We start from the raw sequence: 23094 nt of genomic DNA, 5'->3' as shown, positions 1-23094 counted from the left end.
CGCCCCTCCGGCCCCCACCACTCGCTCCAGCTGTGTGGAATAAACAATAAACAATGAATAAAAGTTTACATTCACAGCTCTCAATTTACTTACAGTGACGAGATGAGATAGAGCTTAAAGCTTTAAACAAAACAACCGCAGCGAAGATCACCAATCTTTTTAATATTTTTAAGGATTTTTTCCTTATTTAATAAACAGATATTATAAATTCTTATAGTCGACAAAAAGTAGGTAAGAAAAATACAATTAATTTAAATGGGAAATTTTGTGAATTGTATTATAAAATAATTTTATTATTGTCGGTCTAGAATTCTCTCGAGCAACAACATGATGCGTCGTCTCCTGATGGCTTTCGACTTTGACCACACGATAATAAATGACAACAGTGATATCGTGGTGAGAAACATGCTTGGTTCGCCAATCCCCGAAGAAGTGGCCAAGTTGTATAGGACGGACGGCTGGACAGCCTACATGCAATCCATCTTCAAATTGCTCAACACAGACGGTTTCTCTCCCCTGCAGCTGCAGTCAGCCATCAAGCAAATCCCTTACACTCCAGGGATGGATGCCCTGCTTGAAGGTCTGCACCAAAGAGGAGACGCGGAGGTCATCATAATCTCCGACTCGAATTCAGTCTTCATCAGAGACTGGCTGGAGCACGCCTCTGTAGACCATATTGTCAATAAAACCTTTACCAATCCAGCTCACTTTGACGATGAAGGGTTGCTCAATATCAAAATGTACCATGAGCAGGATTGGTGCACCCTGAGCACAAAGAACCTGTGTAAGGGACACATCCTGCAGTCCTACGTCAACGAGCGCGCCAAGGAAGGCGTCAAGTTTGACTGCATCGGCTATGTGGGAGACGGAAACAATGATTTGTGTCCTTGCTTGAAATTATCCCAAGTGGATCTGGCGTTTCCCAGAAAAGACTACAGTTTAGCCAAAATGATCAGCAAGGAGGATTTTCAGCACAAAATCGAAGCTGGAGTGCACATCTGGGAGTCTGGCCATGAAATATTGGAAGTGATCAGGAAACATCTACCTCCTAACCCATGAAAGATTTATCTGATAATATGTTAAATTTAACTACTTTGAAGTTTGTGAAATTGGCGTAATAATTTTTATCTCAAATAAGGCTGAATATATTATAGTATGTACATACAGAGTCAATAAAAAATTTCAATTTCAGAAAAATTAATTTATTATTATTGGTCATGGTTATCATCCATTATTTAATTTTTTAAAAATTTTTACCAATGGAATAGAATATTATTTACTTTTGAATAGTTAACAACGAACTGTTTATTTCAGTAATTTTTTGTCTTAGAACGCCTAGGGCCGCCTCAGGATGCTAACTTTACTTTCGTAATGTAAATATTTTAAATAAAATTGAAAATCTTAATATCGAAGTTTTTCCTGGATAATTTTAATGATAACTGAATACAAACGTACACTTTTAGGGAAAGGGAAATTAAAGACTTTAAGATCAGCCTTCGTAGAATTTAGGGATGTCTTTTCCAGTGATGACGAACCTTTCAATTCCAGTCTGGTCAATGGCTCCAAGGCGAATCACACCACCACTTGAGCCGTCTCTCATCATAGCCAAAGCAAGAGCTAAATTGAACAAAATATATTTTAATGATTTCAATTAAAATTACAGCAAGAACTCACTGTTGGACACAAATTTCTTGCACTCATCCCGAGTCATATTGTCCTTGTAGTTAGCATCAACATAGCCATAGACATAAGTGCTGCCAGAGCCTCCAACAGATATGGGCTGCCTCACCAACATACCACCAATGGGGACACAGTAGACCTAAATATCATGTAAAAAATGTTATAAAATACTAGAATTCAAGAGATGGAGGAATTTTAAAGGAAATAATGAGCTGATATTATTGACTACCCCTTGCATCACTCATACTACATTTAATGAATACCGCAATAATTTTGACTTAATTTTTCTTTCTTTTAATATAAATTATAAAAAAAAACCAATACCTGTCCACCCTTCCTGCTGTCCCAGCCAGCAACAATAATTCCAGCAGTCAACTGATCGCGGTAGTCGTAACAGAGCTGACGGAAGATATTGGCAGCTGTCTCAACAAGGGGAGGCTCTCCCTGCTCCAGCCTAAATTCGCAATTTAAAAAATAGTATAACAAACAAAGTCTTTTAAGTTTACGAGAGGAATTCAAGGTGGTAGGCGACAATGTCGGCAATGGCCTGTGTGTCAGCAGCGGACCCTGAACGGCAGCAGTAGATCGAGTCCGAAATGCGGGTCAGCTTGTCAGTCACTCGATTAGCAATGTAGGCACTAAAAATTAAGGGAAAATGATGTTGTTTTATTGGGAATAAATTGGGTTATTTTGTATTTTTACCCAGTGGTTGTGCGCGAGTCGGCACCGATGATGACGCCGCCGTCGTACTCGACAGCCATAATTGACGTCTGTAAAGGCGAGGGGGGTGAGAATTTATTCTAATTAACTGAAAAATTAATCCTTCTACTTACGCCTGTGCTGTGCTCGGCATGGAGCCAGTCAGGACCGATGAAATTATGCTGAAATTTGGGAACCATGGACATTTGGCTTGTCATTCCGGTAAGCGCCATGTTTACGATTTTGCTTCTTCGCCTTGCAAATCGATTGCAGCGACATCTTCCGAGGCGCGGGAACTATTTGAATCCCAAAAGTTATGAAAATTTTTCTCCCTGTACATATACATAATCCAATATTCACCCTAATTTTTCTTTCCGAGCTCATAAATTATGAAGTAAAATTTAATATAAGTCGGCTTAAAATTTTAAGAAAAAATTTTTAACTTAAAATTTTAATGACCAATATTATTCAGCTTTAAATTAAAGACATAACCAAATCAAGAACCAAGACTTGTGAAGTAAAAAAGCTGTTTTTTTAAATAAATGGAATAAATGAATCATAAAAAAAATTGTTTAGAAAAATATTACTTTGATTTCATCCTGCTTTTTGCTGAATACTGTTTTTATTTATTCAATAAATTTTTGTCACAACACTAGCGCGTAGAGAGAACCACAAAAATGAATTATGAATCGGGTCAAATCACAGACATTTGTTAACAACTTGGTTGACAATTTTGTCCCTGGCCTCCAGGTCTCTGACTAGAGCTGATGCCAATTGCTGTGGGGTTACTTGTCTGCCCAAAGCGGCAGCAACTAGCTGCCTTGGGGGCAAGCCTCCGCCGTGGGCCAGACACTCTCTTCGAAACCGTTCGCCTGCATCGCTGCAAAATGGATTCTCTTCAAAATACTGCTGCCAAATCCAGGATGCTATTGCTCTTGACAAAAGATAAGAATAGTACTTGGCACCGTAGCCCACCAGGTGGCTGAACCGCAACTGCCATGCCTATAAAATTATCAATATAAATAAGTTTTATTTTAAAAATAAAGTATCAATTACAGTATTGTCAACGTAAGGTAAGCCATAATGTTTTTCTTGGACCATTTTTAAAATTTCTGTTGTGTCTTTCCCTGGTAGTGGGTGATGTCCATGGTACATTTGATCTAATGCAGAGTAAAACACTTGAAGCTGCATTTCTGAAGCAGCAAAGACGTTTTTCGAAGCACAAAGTCGGGCCAACATAGCATCGGGAATTGGCTCATGGGTCTGGTAGTGACGCGCAAAGCTTCTAATTACCTAAATATTGGGTTTGATTGAAATTTTAAAGAAAAAAATTAATAAGCTTACTCGTGGATCTGCAGCAAAATATTCCATTAAAACAGAGGGAACTTCTGCAAAGTCAGTTGCACATCGAGTGCCCGTGACATGTTGGTACTTTGTCCTGGCTAGCATAGAATGTAAAGCGTGGCCCATTTCGTGGAACAAGTTGTCAACCATGGAAGGAGACAAAAGGGATGGACTTGACCATCTGGGTGTTGGAAGACTCAACATAAGTACAACGATGGGATTCTGAGGGATTTAAAATGATTGAATTGCCCGAATTGCAAATTATTTAAAAATAGATCTTTTACCTGATAAGTTCCATCAGGAAGTTGCTTTCCTCCTCTTATAGTAAAGTGGCAGTCTTGATTGGGTTTGTTTGTTCGTTCATAGAAATCACAGTAAATGTGACCTAGCAGACCTTCATCATTGTGAACCACTAAAAATTTAGATATAAATTGAGAATTCTCATAACTGTTAATTGTAAATGTCACTTACCAGCTAGTTTGTAAACCTCAGGGCTCCATGACTCTCCGAACTCCATCTCGGCATTCACAAGTCGAATGTTGTACAGGGAGTGGATCAAATTGTCAAGCCCTTCCATGCAAGCTCCCAACGACAAGTAGGGTGCAAATTCAGCTCCTGTTCCAAGCTGGAGCCACGCTTTCTTCACTTTGTGGGTCAGGTAAGGAACGTCCCATGCAGCTAAACTCTTAAAAAAATAAGACAATGAGCATTTATGGAGCTATTAAATAAAATTTATTTTAAATACTTTCGACTCAGGATTTTCAGCAATTTTTAATCTCTGCATACTGAGGAAATCCTGTTCGGCCCTCGGTTTCAATTCCGAAGAAAGCTGGTCCAAAAATTCCGAGACCATTTGTGGCGTCTCGGCAGTGCTTGATTTTAATGCTCTGCAATTTTTCCATAGACTGTTTTTCTTTCTTTAGACTGAAATATGAATTTACCTGTGGGCGTAGGTTGGGAATCCACACAATTTGGCTAGTTCGTGCCTGTTGGTCAGCATTTCTGATAAAAAATATTCCTGCAGCTCATCAGGCTGAAGGAACATTTTGTACGCCGTTTGCCGCGCCAAATCGCTGCCAGAATCAGCATAAAGTCCAGTCACAATCAAGTTTTCCCCATCAGCCATAAATCTAAAATTTAATTCTAATAAGGTTTCATAGATAAAATTATGTCACTTTTCTTACAAGTGTCTGGTGCTCGTGGGAAACTCGCTTTTTGGTACTGATCTTGGAGAAATGCATCCAGTCATAAAGCGCTGACCATACTGCAGTATTGAATTATTTAAGTTGACCACTTTTTGACGTTCAGACTCGGAGAGGTGGATTCCACTCTGCTCGAAATCGAAGAGGAATAATTCAGCAACATGATCATCTAGGGCACTTGTTGGGACAATGTCTTTGTTCCCCAAAACAGATTTTAGCCGATGATACAGCTCGGGATGAGTATTTAATCTGGAGAAACATATTTAAATTAACTTTTAAATTAGATAAAAAGTGCTATTAATTTTGAACCTTTCTACAATTCCACTAATTGCTATGCAAGCATTTTCTGCAGCCTGAGTGTACGAGGCCTTGGGGTGGGCAATGCGTACAAACTCGGCAAGATCAGCAACTCTGCATAGACAGTCAGACATCTCATCAAAGACTTTGACCATTGCCCTTTGTCTGGTTTTGGACCCCGTCTCTTCAATGAGCTTTTCTGTTTCATATTCAGCCTGTTGTTGCAATAGGTAGAATCCATCAGCGCTTCGAAGCTCAGGCACTCCAAATAAACCCTTTAAAAAAATTACATTAGACAGAGATTTTATGCATGTATGTAAATGGCCAAAAAATTAATTAGGCATGTGAAAATATTTTGTTACATAATAATATTGTTTTTATTATTATTAAATTTAATAAGTTCAAAATTATTAATATCCGATTTTTCTTACATTATATGTATAAATTACAATTGAAATTAGAAAAAAATACGTACGGCATCGTTTTTTGTTATTCCGAAGTTAATTCTGTGCTCAGGTTTTGAATTGAAAGCAGTGGCTAAGTTTGACCAGGTGGTCACCTTCCGTTTGAAAGGGACGGCGGTCAGGTGCCGACTGGCAAGAAGTCCCCTCAGAAGGCTCATAATTTACCAATTAAAAATTAAAATCATGCTTAATGTAGTGGAACTCAATGATTTTGAACTATCAATGAAACTGTGTCAATAACACCAAAGCTTCTCTTTTAAAAGTCAAAGAAAAACTCTTGCATAATAACAAAATGTTGTTTTAAAATTGTGCACACATGTTTTACTACAACATCCAGCAGTTTATCCAACGTTACACGGACATAACGTTTCCTAATATGATGTTGGGGTACAAAAACTTATAATACGTTAATTTTATAATTATAAAATAATTTTGAGAAAAAAATTTTATTTCTATTTTAGAATTATATAGCTCTCTTAAGTGTGAAACATGTTACGAGATAAAGTTTAGACGGCTGGCTGCACTTTTTCTGCAAAATCAAAACAAATGGCGGCCGAAATCTGATCGAAGTGCGCAACAAATTGTTGCTGCTCAGCGAAAATCAACCTGGGCCCATTTTCACAGCGTGAAAACAATGCAGTGACACAGAGGCATGATATTTAGCGTCCCATCTCTCTACATTTTGGTGTATGAAGCATGCAAGAAATGTCGGTTCAGTCAAACGAGTGGAGAAAATATCAAACCAACTTTACTCAGCATCCCGTCGATTGATGATAGTGGCACGGAAATGGACCAGGAGAGTTCCGAAGAGCAATCAGGGGCAGCAGCTGAACGGACCAAATCTGTCCAGCCGCTGCAGAAGGAAATCCAGCAGGGCAACTCGTCCGATTCAGCGTTTTATCATGAGGAGGCGGGCATCCAGTTCAGCACCCCTGTTTACATCCAGAGGTACTGCGCCGTTGTTGAAGCCCTGCAGGACACTCGGTGGAAGGGAAAGATGAAAACGGTAAAGAATATTTTCTAATAAAAAGAAGAATACGAAAATAATCTAATATTATTGAATTAAATCTCACAGGTAGTGGACATGGGCTGCTCCGAGTTAGGATTTTTTCAGCATTTGAAGAACACTGAGGGGCTGACAAAAATCATTGCTGTTGACGTAGACCTGTTCATTCTTGAGTCGTTTTCCTGGAAAGTGGCACCTCTGTGTGCAGATTTTCTCAGGACACGAGATGAAGAGTTGAGTGTGATTGTGATGAAAGGCAGTGTTTCCCAATACGACAGCTGCTTAGAGGGTTGTGATGCCTTAGTCTGCATAGAATTGTAACAAAAACTTTGTAAATCTTTTTTTTTATTAATCCATAATCTGCAGAATCGAGCACCTTTTTCCTGAGGAATTGGATGCCCTTCCATATGTTATACTTGGTCAAGTGCAGCCACAAATTGCTGTGTTCACCACGCCGAATGATGAATTCAACGTTCTATTCAACAATCCCACTAAAAGATTCCGTCATCCAGACCATAAATTTGAATGGACCAGAGAGCAGTTTGAAGACTGGTAATTTTTCCATGCATACAAAATTTGAACTGAAAGTTAAGTAGAGTATTTATAAATATATATATATTTTTTTTAATTTCTTTTAGGGCAAAAAATTTGACTGAAAGGTACCCATTCTACAAAGTTGAGTTTGTTGGAATTGGAACCGGACCGGAGGGAACCGAGGAGACAAATGGATGCTGTTCCCAAATGGCCCTTTTCTACAGAGAAGATCTGATTAGCGGAGGCCCGTCAAAAATTATCCCTCCTTCGAAGGTTGTTTTTTAATTTTTCCTTGAAAATGTAATTATTAATACTAATTTAATGCTAGGAATCAAACTACAAGTTGGTCAAGGAGGTTGTGTATCCAAAAAACAAAGAGTCGCCTCTTGACGTAGCGCACAAAGCAAAGTGCAAAGCTGAGTATCACATTCATGCACTGGGTGGAGACTCCAGTTTTGACGAACCCAATGGAGATACGCTAATCCCTCTCACAATCATTCTCCAATTTGTCGGCGAATACTTCCAAAACACTGTCTCTTTGAGGTGAAATTATAGCTGCAGAAGTAGTAGTTTCATCAACTAATATTCAAAATTTTTCTGTAAATAGGGAATGTCTTGAAAGCCACAATTGGAAAGTCCAGTTGAACTCCTGTGGTCAGCAGTGCATAAAATACGAAAACGTATGCAGCGACAACTCTGAATTTTCCGACGAGGCAGACGTTGACAGCGTTCATTTTGAGCCATGCCACTACACATCCAGAGGAGCAGAATTTGGACTTGAACAGGCTGCCCCTCGACCATGGCAGTCGGAGCCGCACCTCCAAGCTGCATTTCCTTTTGCACAACAATATGAAGCACCTGCCGCAGAGTCTCTGATGTTTAGATCAGTAAACGAGAGGCAAATATTCGGCTACAAATCTTCCATGTCAGACCCTATTCGAGTCGACGACAGCGGATATCCCAATTCTGCCTCTGTTCAGGCAAGTCTAATGTCTTATTTTAAAAAGCCAGATTTAAGTTTTGATCATTAAAATTTTGAACAGTAACTCCATTATTTGAAATTATAGAAAATTTTCTGTTTATCTTCTTATTTTATCGTGGAAATAAAATTTAAATTATATTTTGCTTCTCACAGGACATGGATGTTACCCTTGGCTCAAGTGATGATCTCAGCGCCTCCAATGATGAGGACGATGAAGCGGAAGAGGACGATGAAAATCAGGCACCTAGAGTTGCAGGTCCTCCTCCTCCCTTTGTCCCACCAGCTGCCATTCCAGCAAATAACCACGACGCCGTCAACAATAACAGGGATGATGAGGGCAACGACCTGGGCTTGGAAATGATTCCATTAGAACAGCCACCAGTTGCTGTACCTAGACCTCCAGAGTTCCCCAGGTGGCTACTACTTGTGTTGGCAGATGAGAGAGACGAGGGTTTTGCGGATGAGTCATCCAGCTCAGAGGACGACTAGACTGACAGCGAGTGAGGAATCAACAAAATTCTATTGTTCATAATATCTTTGATGTATTTTTATATTTTGGCTCAACAAACTGTATGATTAGGGATGATTTAATCAATACGAGAGCTTCAGTGAGATTTTATTCAGTAGAACACTATGAACTTATTTTCTATGTAATTGCACAAGATTCAAAATTTATTTTAAATTTAATAATAGCTCTTGGAGACCAACTTAACAATTTCTTTGAATTTTCCTGTAAAAACTGCACAATATGCATAAACTGTCAAAAATTGTAACGTTATTAATCATAATTGGGACATAGATGAGTCGATGAATAGATAGATCAAAGTTTCAAAAAGTCAAAACTCTCATTCCTAAACATATGCGATTTTGTGATCTTAAGAAATTTGTGATTTGTAGAGTGTAAAAATTGTCTGTATAATTATAGAGATCAGTCGCGTTTAATTGTAAGGTCTTCAAGTTATCCGCCTCAATTGCAAATATCAGTATCGTCTTGATTTTCAAGTAAAACAAATGCATTTTAACTTGTGGCGCAATCATTGACATGCATGCATTTAAAAACACATTAAAAGTGAGCTTGATGTGACAAAAACATAATAATTTGATTCTCGTGTCTCATTCCACACAACCCCGCAAGTTCCCATACCAAGTAAGCCAGAAAACACGCAACTCGTGGCGCAATGCAAATGGGATGTGAATTCACTTGCAGGCGGACAAGCAGCCACAGTAGCCGTATCATAAAAGAGATAATAAAATGCAATTAATATTTATATGCATTATTTTTCTGCACAGAGAGACGGCGGAGAAAATTATTTATTCCCCAGCGAGACCATTAAAATGATAATTCAATGTCGTAAAAAGATTACAATATCATTTTTCACCGGGTGATATGTGCATGCTGGCCGCTCTCTCGCCTGGCCGGCAACAGTCTTTTCATGAGCAGGCGAGATTCACGCGATCCGGCTGGATTATTATCGCGCGTATTTACCAGCGAAGAGCCACACGGCGGCGCAATTCTAATCGCGCGCACTACCAGCGACCAATTTAAATCGCGCGGCGTGCATATTTTCCAGCATGCACTCGGCCGCAAATAGCTTCTTGTTTTACACATAATGGTTTTATTGCACTAAATCACTGCCACTGTCGATCGATGCACACTTTGAGAGACGCACTGCTCATTTATGGCCTCCGTCGGAATGGTGAGAAAATTCTTACAAGCAGCGGGATGCAGGAATAATGATGCATTTTGTGCGTCTGGACCTCCGTGCGAAAGTTTTGTTGCAGTAGCTGGAAATTCTGGAGTGTAATTTCAGTTGGATTTGTGCTAGAAATTATTATTTTAAAATTCACAAGTTTTTCGTATAGTTCTAGAAATAAAAATAGCTTGTGGCAGATGATAAAAAAATCAAAATAAATTAATATATATCTTTTTTTAATTATTAATCTTGTTAAAAAACTTCAAGAGAAATCTTTGCTTGGTTCGAATTGACTTTTTATGAATGATTTAAATCATGAGAGGTCTGCAAAGTAAAATGCAACCTGCTTTGCACCTACGTATGTGAAGTTACATTAAATATAATTTTTTATTTAAATCTTCGTTTCAAAATTTTTAAAGCTTAGCATATTATTTTGCAGGATAATTTTTCACTTTAAATTTAAATGGAAATCAATGAAGCTATTTGTGATTAAAATTTTTGATTAGGTTCCACAACTTTGGAATTGAATTTCAGAAATAAGAAGATTAAAGCTGCACAGATTCAGCAATTTAATTACCCACCCATCCCTGCGCGTAAATCAAAACCGTGAGTTCAGTAGGCCTGGAATCAAATGGTTTACTTTCTGAGATTTCCCGTCTGTGATAAATTACCCGACGAACGGGGGGTGCAATTAGGCATACAAGAATGCTCGGCGGCAATTAAGCCGAATTGTTAATAACAGGTGTGCATGACAAGTTTGGAGCTGCGCGTACATGTTGGTGTTTGTGCAGCGGAGCGACGCGCTAATAGGCAGGTACAAAGAACGAAAACGCCGCCGTCTTAAACCTTACCGAAAAAAATCGGGGGCACAAAGGGCACTGGTAAAATAATGCATATGGTCAGCAGCTCCTTTTTATGTACGAACTGGCGTCTATATCTGACAGATTCATCAGCCAGTCAACTCGAGATGGATTTTGTGCTTTTGATTTTTTTTTTTGTGATGCATGCACCTCTCTCGCCAGATTTTGAACTCCGACCCCAATTTAGGCAGTCTTTGTGATGTCTACCTGCTGAAAGGAGGCTTGATTGATTTTTATTCTTTTTACTTATCTCCGATAAATAAAAGCAATTAAACTGAGAGTGAAAATCACTTTTCAAGCATGTGCGCTCAAATGTCAATTACCCTGCTTATTTAGCGAGCCTTGCGTTTGCTAGAGAAGGCTAATGGTCCAAGTGGCATTGGAAAAGACCTAGTGATTTATGATGTGATATGATAGGAATTTATACATATCGGCAACACAAAAGGAGCACTTTATGCTCGCTGAATTTCTTGCTGCTCAATCAAGATGAGGCGCACCTGAGAGAAAAAAGAGCGGCCAGATGATAACACTCTCACACGCATATTTCAATCCAGCTCCTCGTAGATGACTCCTTATTGATAAATACATCACACTTCTTCTTCTGCTTCCACTGCGTCTTGGCCGTGATTTGATTCCCATACGCTTCGGCATCACAAACTGATTGAGCAGGGAAGGGAAGAGCTGTGTTGCTTTTTGCCGCCTCCCGTTCCCCAGATGGTCAGGCCGATGAGGAATTAAAAAGTGTTTGATGTAAAAAATTAATTTATATTCATGCGAGGTTATGAACTTGATATATATGATAAATTTTACATCTGTCGGTGTGCCCCTCTCAGAATTGTTGTTTAGAATGATCCAACGCCAATGGATTAAAGAATTAAAATTAGTGTTTTTTTGTCTGATTGAACACTTATTTTATTATATTACATTCTAGTTAAACCAAGTGTTTAAATTATTAAAAAAAACACACACACACACACAATTTAAAATATTTGGTATTTGGGGTACAGATTTGTAAAATCAATTGATTTTTTTTCTGTTTCTTCACTTAACGTGTAGAATATAAGAAAAATTAAACTTGACAAAAAATGGAAGTGGAAATTACATTGGAAGAGCCCTAGTAAAAAAATGTATGCTAAAACTCATGATTTTAAAACCAGTGTTTCAAATTAATTTAAAAAAAAGCATAACAATTTTTTGAGTCAAAATTTTTAATCCTAAGGATAAACCCCAACAGTTTAATGCACAAAATTGATTTAAATAGTGCTTAATTTTATTTCATTGTAAAAGTATTTTATCTATTAGATAGGCAATCAATTTCACAGGCAAGTTACGCGTGTTGCCTAACTCAATCAATATCTACAAAAATATACTGTGCCGCTCTGCGCTTTCATTTAAAAATATTATTACCAAATGTTTAATTATTCATATTGATTCAATATTTACCAATATTTCCGTTCAGTTTACAAAATAAAATCTTTGTACCCCCATCTTATAAACTTAGTTTCAAGATTTCTTTGACTTTATAGATGATACGTTCTCTGCGGTACATATTTGAACAGAGAGAGATATTGCACTGCCAGCTCCATAGTTCATGTCGGCGTGCACGTAAATTTCATCACTGCTATGGCAGCTTATTTTAGTGAATTAATCATTCATTATCATCTGGCTTTGTGCTGCACACAAGCGAGCCGTGAGCGACGCGACGCATAATCAAGATGCCACTGTGTGTCATAAAGCGCTGTCCGGTCAATGTATTAAAGCCGTCTGCGGGCGCGTTATCATTCAAATGCGCGCACAGGCTTATGTTTTTCATTCCTGAGGCGCTGCTGAGGTTGCATCACTCTGAAATTTTCGATCTTATCCCCATCTGCCACCATGAGTGCGTTTTCGAAGCCTTTAGGTCGTGTTCATTTGATGCAAAGAACTACCAAATGAAATTTTTATAAATAATGGAAGAAAATAGGCAATTCCATCATTTTCAGCGTTAAATTTTTTTTAATTCGCTGTTTCAAATTGAAAATTGTATCAAATAATCAGTTTCTTGCAAATAATTCCTTTCCGCGTTCCCTTTAACTCCTCATGCATTACTTTCTGAAGATCTCAATTTCAGATTAATCCTGCTGTTTAGCAAAAACTCATTTGCTATTTTACCACTTCTCTCATATCTCTCGTTATTTTTTTCCGTTCGCGCCAGACTCGCCTCATTGTTCATGCACATTAATTCTCGCATGTGTAAAGCTCTCATACCTGTTGTAATTTATTGCACTTTGAGATTCACCTGACATTGCATAGCAAAAAGCTGCTGGAGATTCTCCACGAGCAGCAGCAGGTGCGATACGAATATTCCGGCAGCCCCTCTGAAAATCGGGATTACACCGACAGAGACAAGGGCCGCAGGTGTTTTTGCGCCAAATTTCACGATGTTTAATATCGGTGGCAGGTGACACACTCCGTGTGTAATCCTTTGGGAAGGAAGGATGAGGTTCTTTCTGTTGCATTATCACTTTAGTGAAAACCGTAAAGCGGGAGAAAATTAAACGAACGGCGCGGTCAGAAGTCGGCGCGCTTCAAAAGTGCATCTGCTTGAAATAACCTGCAGCGCACAGGCACCTGCCCCCAAGTCAAAGGATTCGCTGCATTCAATATTTTTGAAGAGTAAAATAAGAGAAAATGATTTTTTTTTTTATAATTCCTAATAAAAGTCAATAAAATTGTTATTGCCCAACGGGTTTTATTTATTTTTATTATTTGTCTGTATCAAAAACAGACTCCAATAACATGTTTTGTTATTTTCGATATGTCTGAATGGAGAATAAAAATATTATAAATTCAGTTTAAAATAAATTTTTTGGAAAGAGGCTCACATTTAAATATACAAATCAGAATTTAGAATAAGTCAATAAAAAACAATAAAAACTCCATTGAATTGATCATTGTATTTCCTTGTGAATAACAAATCCAGTTTTTTTTTCATTGAAAACCATTAAAGAATTCTTGAAAGTGCTTTTTATTATACGCTAAATTTGGTTGTAAAAAAATTAAGATTCGCATCCCATAGTCAGAAACGTAAGGGACAAATAATGTCAAAATAACGACCGGCTCAATTGTTTCCCGCGACCACTTAGTCATGTTTCGCCTGCGGACGCTGAAAGCAAAACATGAATGCTGATTATGCGCGGCCTAAGTGTCCGTTCGCATGACTTGGAATCGTCTCTGTGGTGGTGGTATATCCTCCACCGGCCACGCATCAAGCGAGGGTCTTCACGGTAGACACGTCGATAGTCTTTTAAGGTGAACAATTTTTCCACGCTTTAGGGCAAAAAGGACGTTTTTGTGCTTCGGCGGCGGCAGCGGCCGGGACCGACGGAATTATTAAAATGCGGCACATCAGCTGCAATCATACCCATTATAATATTATTATATGCTGTGCCCTTCTAATAATGCTCAATTATTTCAGTATTAAACTCGGGAAGAAGCGGCGGCTTGCAATTGCTGCTGAAATATTAAAAATTATAATTTTTGCGCGCACCGGTCGCATTACCATACCGGCCGGATTCACCACCGCGAACACAATAGGAATTTTCTCTCTTTCCGAGTGACGTCGCCAAAGAGAGATGACAGAAAATTTATTCCGTGCACTTCTTACTTTTTGCCGCCGCGACCAGATTTACGGCCATTCACTGTCGCTTTAATGGCGTGGTGTGTGTGTGTGCAGACCGCAAAAACTAACCGCGCTTATTGTGCGTATTTATTCAGTTACTGCTGCCATTGTGACGGCCGGCGGCGCATTTGTTTCAATCCACGCAGCAAAAACTAAAATGGGATCGATGCAAATTTACTCAGAGACGCCTCGCTCGGTATGGAAACAGCGAGAGCTGCTTTTGACATTCAAACGTCCATTCGTTCGCTGAATGAAATTTGAATCAGAGTTCTATACATTATTTCTCCAACTAAATCAATTGAATTTGTTTTCAACTTGAAATTTTAGAAATTAATTTTTACGTAATACTTTATATTTGGATTTGGAATTTAGATCATTAAAAAAAAGTGCCGAAGTAATTAAAATATGCGAAAATAGCCTGCCCGATAGCTGTAGTAAAGTGATTTTTTTTAAAGAAATACTGGCGCTATTCTCTTCTTCCAGTTTAAACGTTGTCCCGAAATAAATCCAAATCGAGAAATTTTATCCCGCTGTTCCAGAATAAATTATTTTTTATCCCGCCTTCATATTTTGGCCCTGATTCATTTGGCATAAAAATTTTCTTAACTGCATTTCTCAGTCAGATCAGATTTTTGAGAGAATCGTGATTGTGTTGTTTGTAAAACAAGACAATCAATAATATTTTAATATAATAATATTTTGTGTTTATATTATTGTATTTATTTTAGTTGTAAAATTTTTAAATGAATTTAAAGTCAGTTTAAAATGGATATTTAGAAAACTTAAGTGTTCTGTTTTTTTCCTTATTTGTTAGTGTGTGTATGTTTTTTTTTTTTTTTTTTTTTTTTAATTTTAATGTAGGAATTTTAATTGAAATTGGACATTTTAACTCTTATACCGAGCATTGGTTTTCTCGTTGTTTCTACGTTAAAATTTCTTTTGCAAATGATCTTTTTTTAATAAAAAATATAAATATAAATTAAATATTATTATTCAAAATTTTTTTGTTGTTTAAACTATCTTATTCATTTCAGTTATGCGTTAATTGCGTTATGCGGGTTTTGATATAAAAATGGCAAAATTTTCTTTTTGTATTGACTCTATCAATAATTTATAAATACATAAAATATATTTATGTCACAAATTATTATTTCTAAAAGTGCTAAAACATATTACAGGTACACAGGTCGATTGTAAGGTCATGTTTCAAAAGCCGATTTTAAGATCTCTAACTCTAAGACTTCTGGAAAAGCTTCGCCACAGCATGCAGGACTAATTTCCATTTCAAAGGGATAATTTAGGCGCCGAGATAACGCCACCGCGTGTGGATGATGCGCGGCAGCAGCGATCGCGGCACCGGCAAGTTTCCATAATTTTTTTTTCGTCCGCTCTCGACGCGGGTCGGCGGCGATGCGACGACCGAGAAAATGACTTTGAGCCCCATGGCCGTTTTTGTCGAGGCGCCAAGGCACGGTGATAGCTGTTATTAAGTACAATATGAGTACAGGGCCCGCAAAAAGAAGAAAACCCTTTTGTGTTGTGGCGCGGGATCGACAAATTGTGATTACGGTGCGACTCAAATGCGCGCACCTCTCTAAAAAGGATATTAATTTGGAGCAATAACAGCGCGCAGAGAGAAAAGGCGCGCACAAATTATAATGACAATCTGCCTGCCTGAGCCTGATATCAAAACCACAAGCATTCGTTTCGAGAGATCAGACGACATTAGGAATTCCACGTTAGGATAGGGGCGCCGCCGCGGCAAACCCCAATTACTTTTTACCCGCGTGTGTTTTATGTTGTGCAGTTTCGAATGATAGTCTTTTTGTGGCAGCCAAAGTAATAGTCGACCGCGCAGCAAAACCTAATGGGCTCTAATGAAATAGTAACGACCGTGCTGGTTTTTAGCCACACAAAACACGAGAATTGCGCATCTTGAGGGGCAAATCGCAGTTTTCATTTAACCAGCAATTCGAGGAAATTATTTTGAAATGTAATTTTTTTTGGAGCCTTCTTATGGCATTCCAACTTTTGAGTGGCAAATTTTATGCGGAACTTTGCCACGATTGAATGAAATTAAATACAATTTCTCCTTAATCATATGTTGTTTCCATCTATTTATTTTAATTATCTTCTACGAATATTCATCTGCAGACATTTAAAAACGATTTGTGAGGAATTGGAACAACGCTGCCAAAACAAGCAGATTTTGGGTGCGCCCTCAGGTATCAGGTCGAAGATCGCATGCGTACATCTGATCACAAATAAAAAATTCTGAAAAGAAGAGGCGGCTCACGAGACATTTTTTGTCTTGGAAATTGGTGCCATAATCATTAAAACGATAAAAAGTAAAAGACACACACTCACGAGTAGCTACACATATAGCGACGAAACACGCGCAGGAGGAAAAAAGTAGCAACTGCCGTTCGGCACTTTAATGATTTCATTAATAACTCGGAGTTGATTCATCAGAATGTAATTATTTTGCAGGCCTTTTTACATGCTTGTTGGGTTGTGGATTTTAAAAGTTTAATAGTAGTTTTTATTTGTCAATATGGATATCTCTCATGAGGGCAGAGATATCAGTCATAAAATCACTATTTTTAATCGTTATAAGCAATTTTATTAAATTTTATTTTTTACTTGTCTTTTTCATTCTAAATTTTATATTAATACCGACTTATAATCTTATAAACATGCATGTACTTTTAAGTAAGATTCTAGTAGTATCTAGTTTGTTGAAATCTCAATAGTTTTGTTTAAACAAATTTGATAAAAATTCTAGTTAATAATAAATTTAAACCGAATATCATTATTTTAACATAAAACCTTTAAAAATATGAAAGATTCTGGTAGAAATCTGAGAAACTATTCCTTAAAAAAAATATATACTTACTATTTAAAACAATAAACAGTAATAATTTTTTGAATATCAAATATCTACTGCAAGATTAAAATTCTCCTCTCCCTAGTGGTTCAAAGAATAGATTTCGGTGGAGAACAGATTGGGACCCGCTGTCTACCGCTCTGTTTGTTACAAACCGATCGTCACGAGATGCTACTTTTTGTGTGTCTCTCTTGAAAACGGCAGCAGCAATAACGCCAACAAAATCAACACGCAGCGATCACGAAACACTCACAAATAATAATTCCACAGGTAAATACTCGAAGCAATTTTTTATTTATTTTTCCTCGGCTGGCGTGTTCGCCTCCTCGAAACGCTTTCCTCGTAATAAAAGAAATATATCGCCGCGTGAATTACGTTGCGTGCTGCATGAATTCGTATTCCGATTGGTCATCTGCCTTCGTTTCAGGGAGTGTTCGTTCGTTCGCCCAACTCTTTTTTCGGGCGCTCCTCATTAAAGTGTCAATGTCATAAAAGAGCAGCAGTTTGCCGAACCGAGTCAGCTACCGAATTGCTTCAGCTTCTGCGTGCGCCCTCAAAATTGTTCTCTTCTTTAATTAGCCTCTCGACCGTCCGACGCTCGGCCGCACACGTCCCGAGACCTGGAGTGTGCCACTCGCTCCTCTCTAACCGTGGAATTAAAGAAACGCAGGATAGATTTTGTGACCAATTGACGCATTGAGCCTCTGGCCTTTCCAACTTTAATAAACAGTGTAAAATGTTCATTTTTAATCATGTTATATATTTATTGTTACCAAGTAAATTTATTCAACTTAAATTGACGTGTTTTATCTGTGCTAAGTTTTTGCTTTTAAAGAAGCGTTGCAAATTATTTAGAGCTTTAAATTCTACTTTTATCAAAAAATTTAAATTAAATTTCATATAACTTTGTGATTATTTTATAAATTGAGCCAATTAAAGATTATAAATTTACGCCAAAAAATGAAATATCGTTAATGCATTATGATCTTCCCATGTCTGGCGTGAGACCCATCGAGACCGTGCTCAAAACCGGTCGAGACCATTGTTATCGGTGGGTCTCGGAAATTTGTAATTTTGTCATCATAGGGCTTATGTTCCACATCGATCTCAGTGGGTCTCCACCGCGGTCTTGGTGGGTCTTGTCCGGTTACAGTGGATTTCGGGTATAAACTATTTTTTTTCTAATTGAAAAATTTCGTTTGAAATTTACATTTTAGTTTTAATCTATCATCATCAAGTCAATTTAATAGTTTTCTAAGGTCCCTGAATTTGCTTTTTCGTTCGTGATTTTAATTTTTTTTTTTTCAAAAATTTTGATCAGAAAGGTATTATCGGAAAAAGTTCAAATTTGAGTTTGTTCCAAATGTTGCAGTGCCTTTCTCATCAGTTCCACTGAAGATTCCTGACTACCATTACTCTTAATGCGTCTTTGGTCTGTGTGAATTTTGACTGCAAAAGTCCCTACATTAGCTTCTTGCGTGGTTGTAGGAAAAAGTTGAATTTCGAGTTTTTGTTCCAAGTCAATATATAGTTTGCAGTTATATTGATCCAGTGCCTTACTCATCAGTTCCACTGAAGATTCCGGACTACCATTACTCTTAATACGTCTTTGGTCTGTGTGAATTTTGACTGCAAAAGTCCCTACATTAGCTTCTTGCGTGGTTGTAGGAAAAAGTTGAATTTCGAGTTTTTGTACCAAGTCAATATATAGTTTGCAGTTATATTGATCCAGTGCCTTTCTCATCAGTTCCACTGAAGATTCCGGACTACCATTACTCTTAATACGTCTTTGGTCTGTGTGAATTTTGACTGCAAAAGTCCCTACATTAGCTTCTTGCGTGGTTGTAGGAAAAAGTTGAATTTCGAGTTTTTGTACCAAGTCAATATATAGTTTGCATTTATATTGATCCAGTGCCTTACTCATCAGTTCCACTGAAGATTCCGGACTACCATTACTCTTAATACGTCTTTGGTCTGTGTGAATTTTGACTGCAAAAGTCCCTACATTAGCTTCTTGCGTGGTCGTTGGAAAAAGTTGAATTTCGAGTTTTTGTACCAAGTCAATATATAGTTTGCATTTATATTGATCCAGTGCCTTACTCATCAGTTCCACTGAAGATTCCGGACTACCATTACTCTTAATACGTCTTTGGTCTGTGTGAATTTTGACTGCAAAAGTCCCTACATTAGCTTCTTGCGTGGTTGTAGGAAAAAGTTGAATTTCGAGTTTATGTGCCAAGTCAATATATAGTTTGCAGTTATATTGATCCAGTGCCTTTCTCATCAGTTCCACTGAAGATTCCGGACTACCATTACTCTAAATACGTCTTTGGTCTGTGTGAATTTTGACTGCAAAAGTCCCTACATTAGCTTCTTGCGTGGTCGTTGGAAAAAGTTCAATTTCCAGTTTTTTCCAAGTCAATGGATATTTTGCAGTTATATTGATCCAGTGCCTTTCTCATCAGTTCCACTGAAGATTCCGGACTACCATTACTCTTAATGCGTCTTTGGTCTGTGTGAATTTTGACTGCAAAAGTCCCTACATTAGCTTCTTGCGTGGTTGTAGGAAAAAGTTGAATTTCGAGTTTTTGTACCAAGTCAATATATAGTTTGCAGTTATATTGATCCAGTGCCTTTCTCATCAGTTCCACTGAAGATTCCGGACTACCATTACTCTTAATACGTCTTTGGTCTGTGTGAATTTTGACTGCAAAAGTCCCTACATTAGCTTCTTGCGTGGTTGTAGGAAAAAGTTGAATTTCGAGTTTTTGTACCAAGTCAATATATAGTTTGCATTTATATTGATCCAGTGCCTTACTCATCAGTTCCACTGAAGATTCGTGACTACCATTACTCTTAATACGTCTTTGGTCTGTGTGAATTTTGACTGCAAAAGTCCCTACATTAGCTTCTTGCGTGGTTGTAGGAAAAAGTTGAATTTCGAGTTTTTGTTCCAAGTCAATATATAGTTTGCAGTTATATTGATCCAGTGCCTTTCTCATCAGTTCCACTGAAGATTCCGGACTACCATTACTCTTAATACGTCTTTGGTCTGTGTGAATTTTGACTGCAAAAGTCCCTACATTAGCTTCTTGCGTGGTCGTTGGAAAAAGTTCAATTTTGAGTTTTTTCCAAGTCAATGCATATTTTGCAGTTATATTGATCCAGGGCCTTTCTCATCAGTTCCACTGAAGATTCCGGACTACCATTACTCTTAATGCGTCTTTGGTCTGTGTGAATTTTGACTGCAAAAGTCCCTACATTAGCTTCTTGCGTGGTTGTAGGAAAAAGTTGAATTTCGAGTTTTTGTACCAAGTCAATATATAGTTTGCAGTTATATTGATCCAGTGCCTTTCTCATCAGTTCCACTGAAGATTCCGGACTACCATTACTCTTAATACGTCTTTGGTCTGTGTGAATTTTGACTGCAAAAGTCCCTACATTAGCTTCTTGCGTGGTTGTAGGAAAAAGTTGAATTTCGAGTTTTTGTACCAAGTCAATATATAAATTGCAGTTATATTGATCCAGTGCCTTTCTCATCAGTTCCACTGAAGATTCCGGACTACCATTACTCTTAATACGTCTTTGGTCTGTGTGAATTTTGACTGCAAAAGTCCCTACATTAGCTTCTTGCGTGGTTGTAGGAAAAAGTTGAATTTCGAGTTTTTGTACCAAGTCAATATATAGTTTGCATTTATATTGATCCAGTGCCTTACTCATCAGTTCCACTGAAGATTCCGGACTACCATTACTCTTAATACGTCTTTGGTCTGTGTGAATTTTGACTGCAAAAGTCCCTACATTAGCTTCTTGCGTGGTTGTAGGAAAAAGTTGAATTTCGAGTTTATGTGCCAAGTCAATATATAGTTTGCAGTTATATTGATCCAGTGCCTTTCTCATCAGTTCCACTGAAGATTCCGGACTACCATTACTCTAAATACGTCTTTGGTCTGTGTGAATTTTGACTGCAAAAGTCCCTACATTAGCTTCTTGCGTGGTCGTTGGAAAAAGTTCAATTTCCAGTTTTTTCCAAGTCAATGGATATTTTGCAGTTGTATTGATCCAGTGCCTTTCTCATCAGTTCCACTGAAGATTCCGGACTACCATTACTCTTAATGCGTCTTTGGTCTGTGTGAATTTTGACTGCAAAAGTCCCTACATTAGCTTCTTGCGTGGTTGTAGGAAAAAGTTGAATTTCGAGTTTTTGTACCAAGTCAATATATAGTTTGCAGTTATATTGATCCCGTGCCTTTCTCATCAGTTCCACTGAAGATTCCGGACTACCATTACTCTTAATACGTCTTTGGTCTGTGTGAATTTTGACTGCAAAAGTCCCTACATTAGCTTCTTGCGTGGTTGTAGGAAAAAGTTGAATATCGAGTTTTTGTACCAAGTCAATATATAGTTTGCATTTATATTGATCCAGTGCCTTACTCATCAGTTCCACTGAAGATTCGTGACTACCATTACTCTTAATACGTCTTTGGTCTGTGTGAATTTTGACTGCAAAAGTCCCTACATTAGCTTCTTGCGTGGTTGTAGGAAAAAGTTGAATTTCGAGTTTTTGTACCAAGTCAATATATAGTTTGCATTTATATTGATCCAGTGCCTTACTCATCAGTTCCACTGAAGATTCCGGACTACCATTACTCTTAATACGTCTTTGGTCTGTGTGAATTTTGACTGCAAAAGTCCCTACATTAGCTTCTTGCGTGGTCGTTGGAAAAAATTCAATTTTGAGTTTTTTCCAAGTCAATGGATATTTTGCAGTTATATTGATCCAGGGCCTTTCTCATCAGTTCCACTGAAGATTCCGGACTACCATTACTCTTAATGCGTCTTTGGTCTGTGTGAATTTTGACTGCAAAAGTCCCTACATTAGCTTCTTGCGTGGTTGTAGGAAAAAGTTGAATTTCGAGTTTTTGTACCAAGTCAATATATAGTTTGCAGTTATATTGATCCAGTGCCTTTCTCATCAGTTCCACTGAAGATTCCGGACTACCATTACTCTTAATACGTCTTTGGTCTGTGTGAATTTTGACTGCAAAAGTCCCTACATTAGCTTCTTGCGTGGTTGTAGGAAAAAGTTGAATTTCGAGTTTTTGTACCAAGTCAATATATAGTTTGCAGTTATATTGATCCAGTGCCTTTCTCATCAGTTCCACTGAAGATTCCGGACTACCATTACTCTTAATACGTCTTTGGTCTGTGTGAATTTTGACTGCAAAAGTCCCTACATTAGCTCCTTGCGTGGTTGTAGGAAAAAGTTGAATTTCGAGTTTTTGTGCCAAGTCAATATATAGTTTGCAGTTATATTGATCCAGTGCCTTTCTCATCAGTTCCACTGAAGATTCCGGACTACCATTACTCTTAATACGTCTTTGGTCTGTGTGAATTTTGACTGCAAAAGTCCCTACATTAGCTTCTTGCGTGGTTGTAGGAAAAAGTTGAATTTCGAGTTTTTGTACCAAGTCAATATATAGTTTGCATTTATATTGATCCAGTGCCTTACTCATCAGTTCCACTGAAGATTCCGGACTACCATTACTCTTAATACGTCTTTGGTCTGTGTGAATTTTGACTGCAAAAGTCCCTACATTAGCTTCTTGCGTGGTTGTAGGAAACAGTTGAATTTCGAGTTTTTGTGCCAAGTCAATATATAGTTTGCAGTTATATTGATCCAGTGCCTTTCTCATCAGTTCCACTGAAGATTCCGGACTACCATTACTCTTAATACGTCTTTGGTCTGTGTGAATTTTGACTGCAAAAGTCCCTACATTAGCT

At 37.9% G+C, this 23094-nt stretch overlaps 5 protein-coding genes across 7 annotated transcripts in view; 3 read left to right on the top strand and 2 right to left on the bottom strand.

Moving 5' to 3' along the window:
* The first annotated feature begins 20 nt into the window (after positions 1 to 20).
* On the top strand, positions 21 to 1211 carry LOC132202542 (probable phosphatase phospho2). Of its 2 annotated transcripts, none has more exons than XM_059629514.1 (2): positions 21 to 227; positions 309 to 1211. In XM_059629514.1, exon 2 carries the CDS (start codon positions 328 to 330, stop codon positions 1057 to 1059), a length of 732 nt encoding a protein of 243 aa, XP_059485497.1. In that variant the 5' UTR covers positions 21 to 227; positions 309 to 327; the 3' UTR covers positions 1060 to 1211. The 2 variants fall into 2 exon arrangements, with proteins under 2 accessions (XP_059485497.1, XP_059485496.1); XM_059629513.1 differs by having other exon boundaries at positions 21 to 231; positions 309 to 1210.
* A 196-nt stretch (positions 1212 to 1407) lies between these two features.
* LOC132202543 (proteasome subunit beta type-6) lies at positions 1408 to 2663 on the bottom strand. Its single transcript, XM_059629516.1, has 6 exons — positions 2514 to 2663; positions 2383 to 2450; positions 2187 to 2318; positions 2005 to 2134; positions 1675 to 1819; positions 1408 to 1617 (listed from the first exon to the last, which is right to left on the bottom strand). The coding sequence occupies exons 1-6, from the start codon at positions 2610 to 2612 to the stop codon at positions 1490 to 1492; spliced, it is 702 nt and encodes a 233-aa protein (XP_059485499.1). The 5' UTR covers positions 2613 to 2663; the 3' UTR covers positions 1408 to 1489.
* Positions 2664 to 2972: 309 nt separating this feature from the next.
* On the bottom strand, positions 2973 to 6020 carry LOC132202233 (mitochondrial intermediate peptidase). Its single transcript, XM_059629021.1, has 10 exons — positions 5698 to 6020; positions 5235 to 5497; positions 4908 to 5174; positions 4665 to 4853; positions 4469 to 4610; positions 4195 to 4408; positions 4008 to 4135; positions 3724 to 3945; positions 3436 to 3672; positions 2973 to 3381 (listed from the first exon to the last, which is right to left on the bottom strand). Exons 1-10 carry the CDS (start codon positions 5842 to 5844, stop codon positions 3079 to 3081), a joined length of 2112 nt encoding a protein of 703 aa, XP_059485004.1. The 5' UTR covers positions 5845 to 6020; the 3' UTR covers positions 2973 to 3078.
* A 197-nt stretch (positions 6021 to 6217) lies between these two features.
* On the top strand, positions 6218 to 9320 carry LOC132202580 (small RNA 2'-O-methyltransferase). The gene is made up of 7 exons (XM_059629570.1): positions 6218 to 6692; positions 6762 to 7009; positions 7059 to 7244; positions 7331 to 7499; positions 7555 to 7769; positions 7834 to 8206; positions 8362 to 9320. Exons 1-7 carry the CDS (start codon positions 6339 to 6341, stop codon positions 8695 to 8697), a joined length of 1881 nt encoding a protein of 626 aa, XP_059485553.1. The 5' UTR covers positions 6218 to 6338; the 3' UTR covers positions 8698 to 9320.
* A 448-nt stretch (positions 9321 to 9768) lies between these two features.
* The window catches only part of LOC132202581 (brachyurin-like), a 32164-nt gene continuing 18838 nt past the window's right edge, over positions 9769 to 23094 (top strand). The window contains exon 1 of one of the 2 annotated variants that reach the window (XM_059629571.1): positions 9769 to 9905. The gene's annotated coding sequence lies outside the window, so the exon portion shown is untranslated. The remainder of the gene's footprint in view (positions 9906 to 23094) is intronic. The other variant, XM_059629573.1, reaches the window with a different exon arrangement.

This window comes from Neocloeon triangulifer, unplaced genomic scaffold (assembly GCF_031216515.1).
Source record: "Neocloeon triangulifer isolate White Clay Creek 2 clone unplaced genomic scaffold, ASM3121651v1 ptg000015l, whole genome shotgun sequence".
NCBI lineage: Eukaryota > Metazoa > Arthropoda > Insecta > Ephemeroptera > Baetidae > Neocloeon > Neocloeon triangulifer.
This window is presented reverse-complemented; position numbering and strand designations above follow the sequence as displayed.

What these genes read in the sequence shown, in the direction of transcription:
- LOC132202542 (XM_059629514.1), top strand. Translation starts at nt 328, where the DNA reads ATGATGCGTCGTCTCCTGATGGCTTTCGACTTTGACCACACGATAATA.
- LOC132202543 (XM_059629516.1), bottom strand. Translation starts at nt 2,612, where the DNA reads ATGGCGCTTACCGGAATGACAAGCCAAATGTCCATGGTTCCCAAATTT. An exon ending in ATGCCGAGCACAGCACAGGC is followed by an intron (nt 2,451 to 2,513) that starts GTAAGTAGAAGG and finishes TCGCCTTTACAG; the next exon opens with ACGTCAATTATGGCTGTCGA. An exon ending in TACCACCTTGAATTCCTCTC is followed by an intron (nt 2,135 to 2,186) that starts GTAAACTTAAAA and finishes TTGCGAATTTAG; the next exon opens with GCTGGAGCAGGGAGAGCCTC.
- LOC132202233 (XM_059629021.1), bottom strand. Translation starts at nt 5,844, where the DNA reads ATGAGCCTTCTGAGGGGACTTCTTGCCAGTCGGCACCTGACCGCCGTC. An exon ending in GAATAACAAAAAACGATGCC is followed by an intron (nt 5,498 to 5,697) that starts GTACGTATTTTT and finishes ATTTTTTTAAAG; the next exon opens with GGTTTATTTGGAGTGCCTGA. An exon ending in TTCCTGATGGAACTTATCAG is followed by an intron (nt 3,946 to 4,007) that starts GTAAAAGATCTA and finishes TAAATCCCTCAG; the next exon opens with AATCCCATCGTTGTACTTAT.
- LOC132202580 (XM_059629570.1), top strand. Translation starts at nt 6,339, where the DNA reads ATGATATTTAGCGTCCCATCTCTCTACATTTTGGTGTATGAAGCATGC. An exon ending in GCCTTAGTCTGCATAGAATT is followed by an intron (nt 7,010 to 7,058) that starts GTAACAAAAACT and finishes CATAATCTGCAG; the next exon opens with AATCGAGCACCTTTTTCCTG. An exon ending in CCAATTCTGCCTCTGTTCAG is followed by an intron (nt 8,207 to 8,361) that starts GCAAGTCTAATG and finishes TGCTTCTCACAG; the next exon opens with GACATGGATGTTACCCTTGG.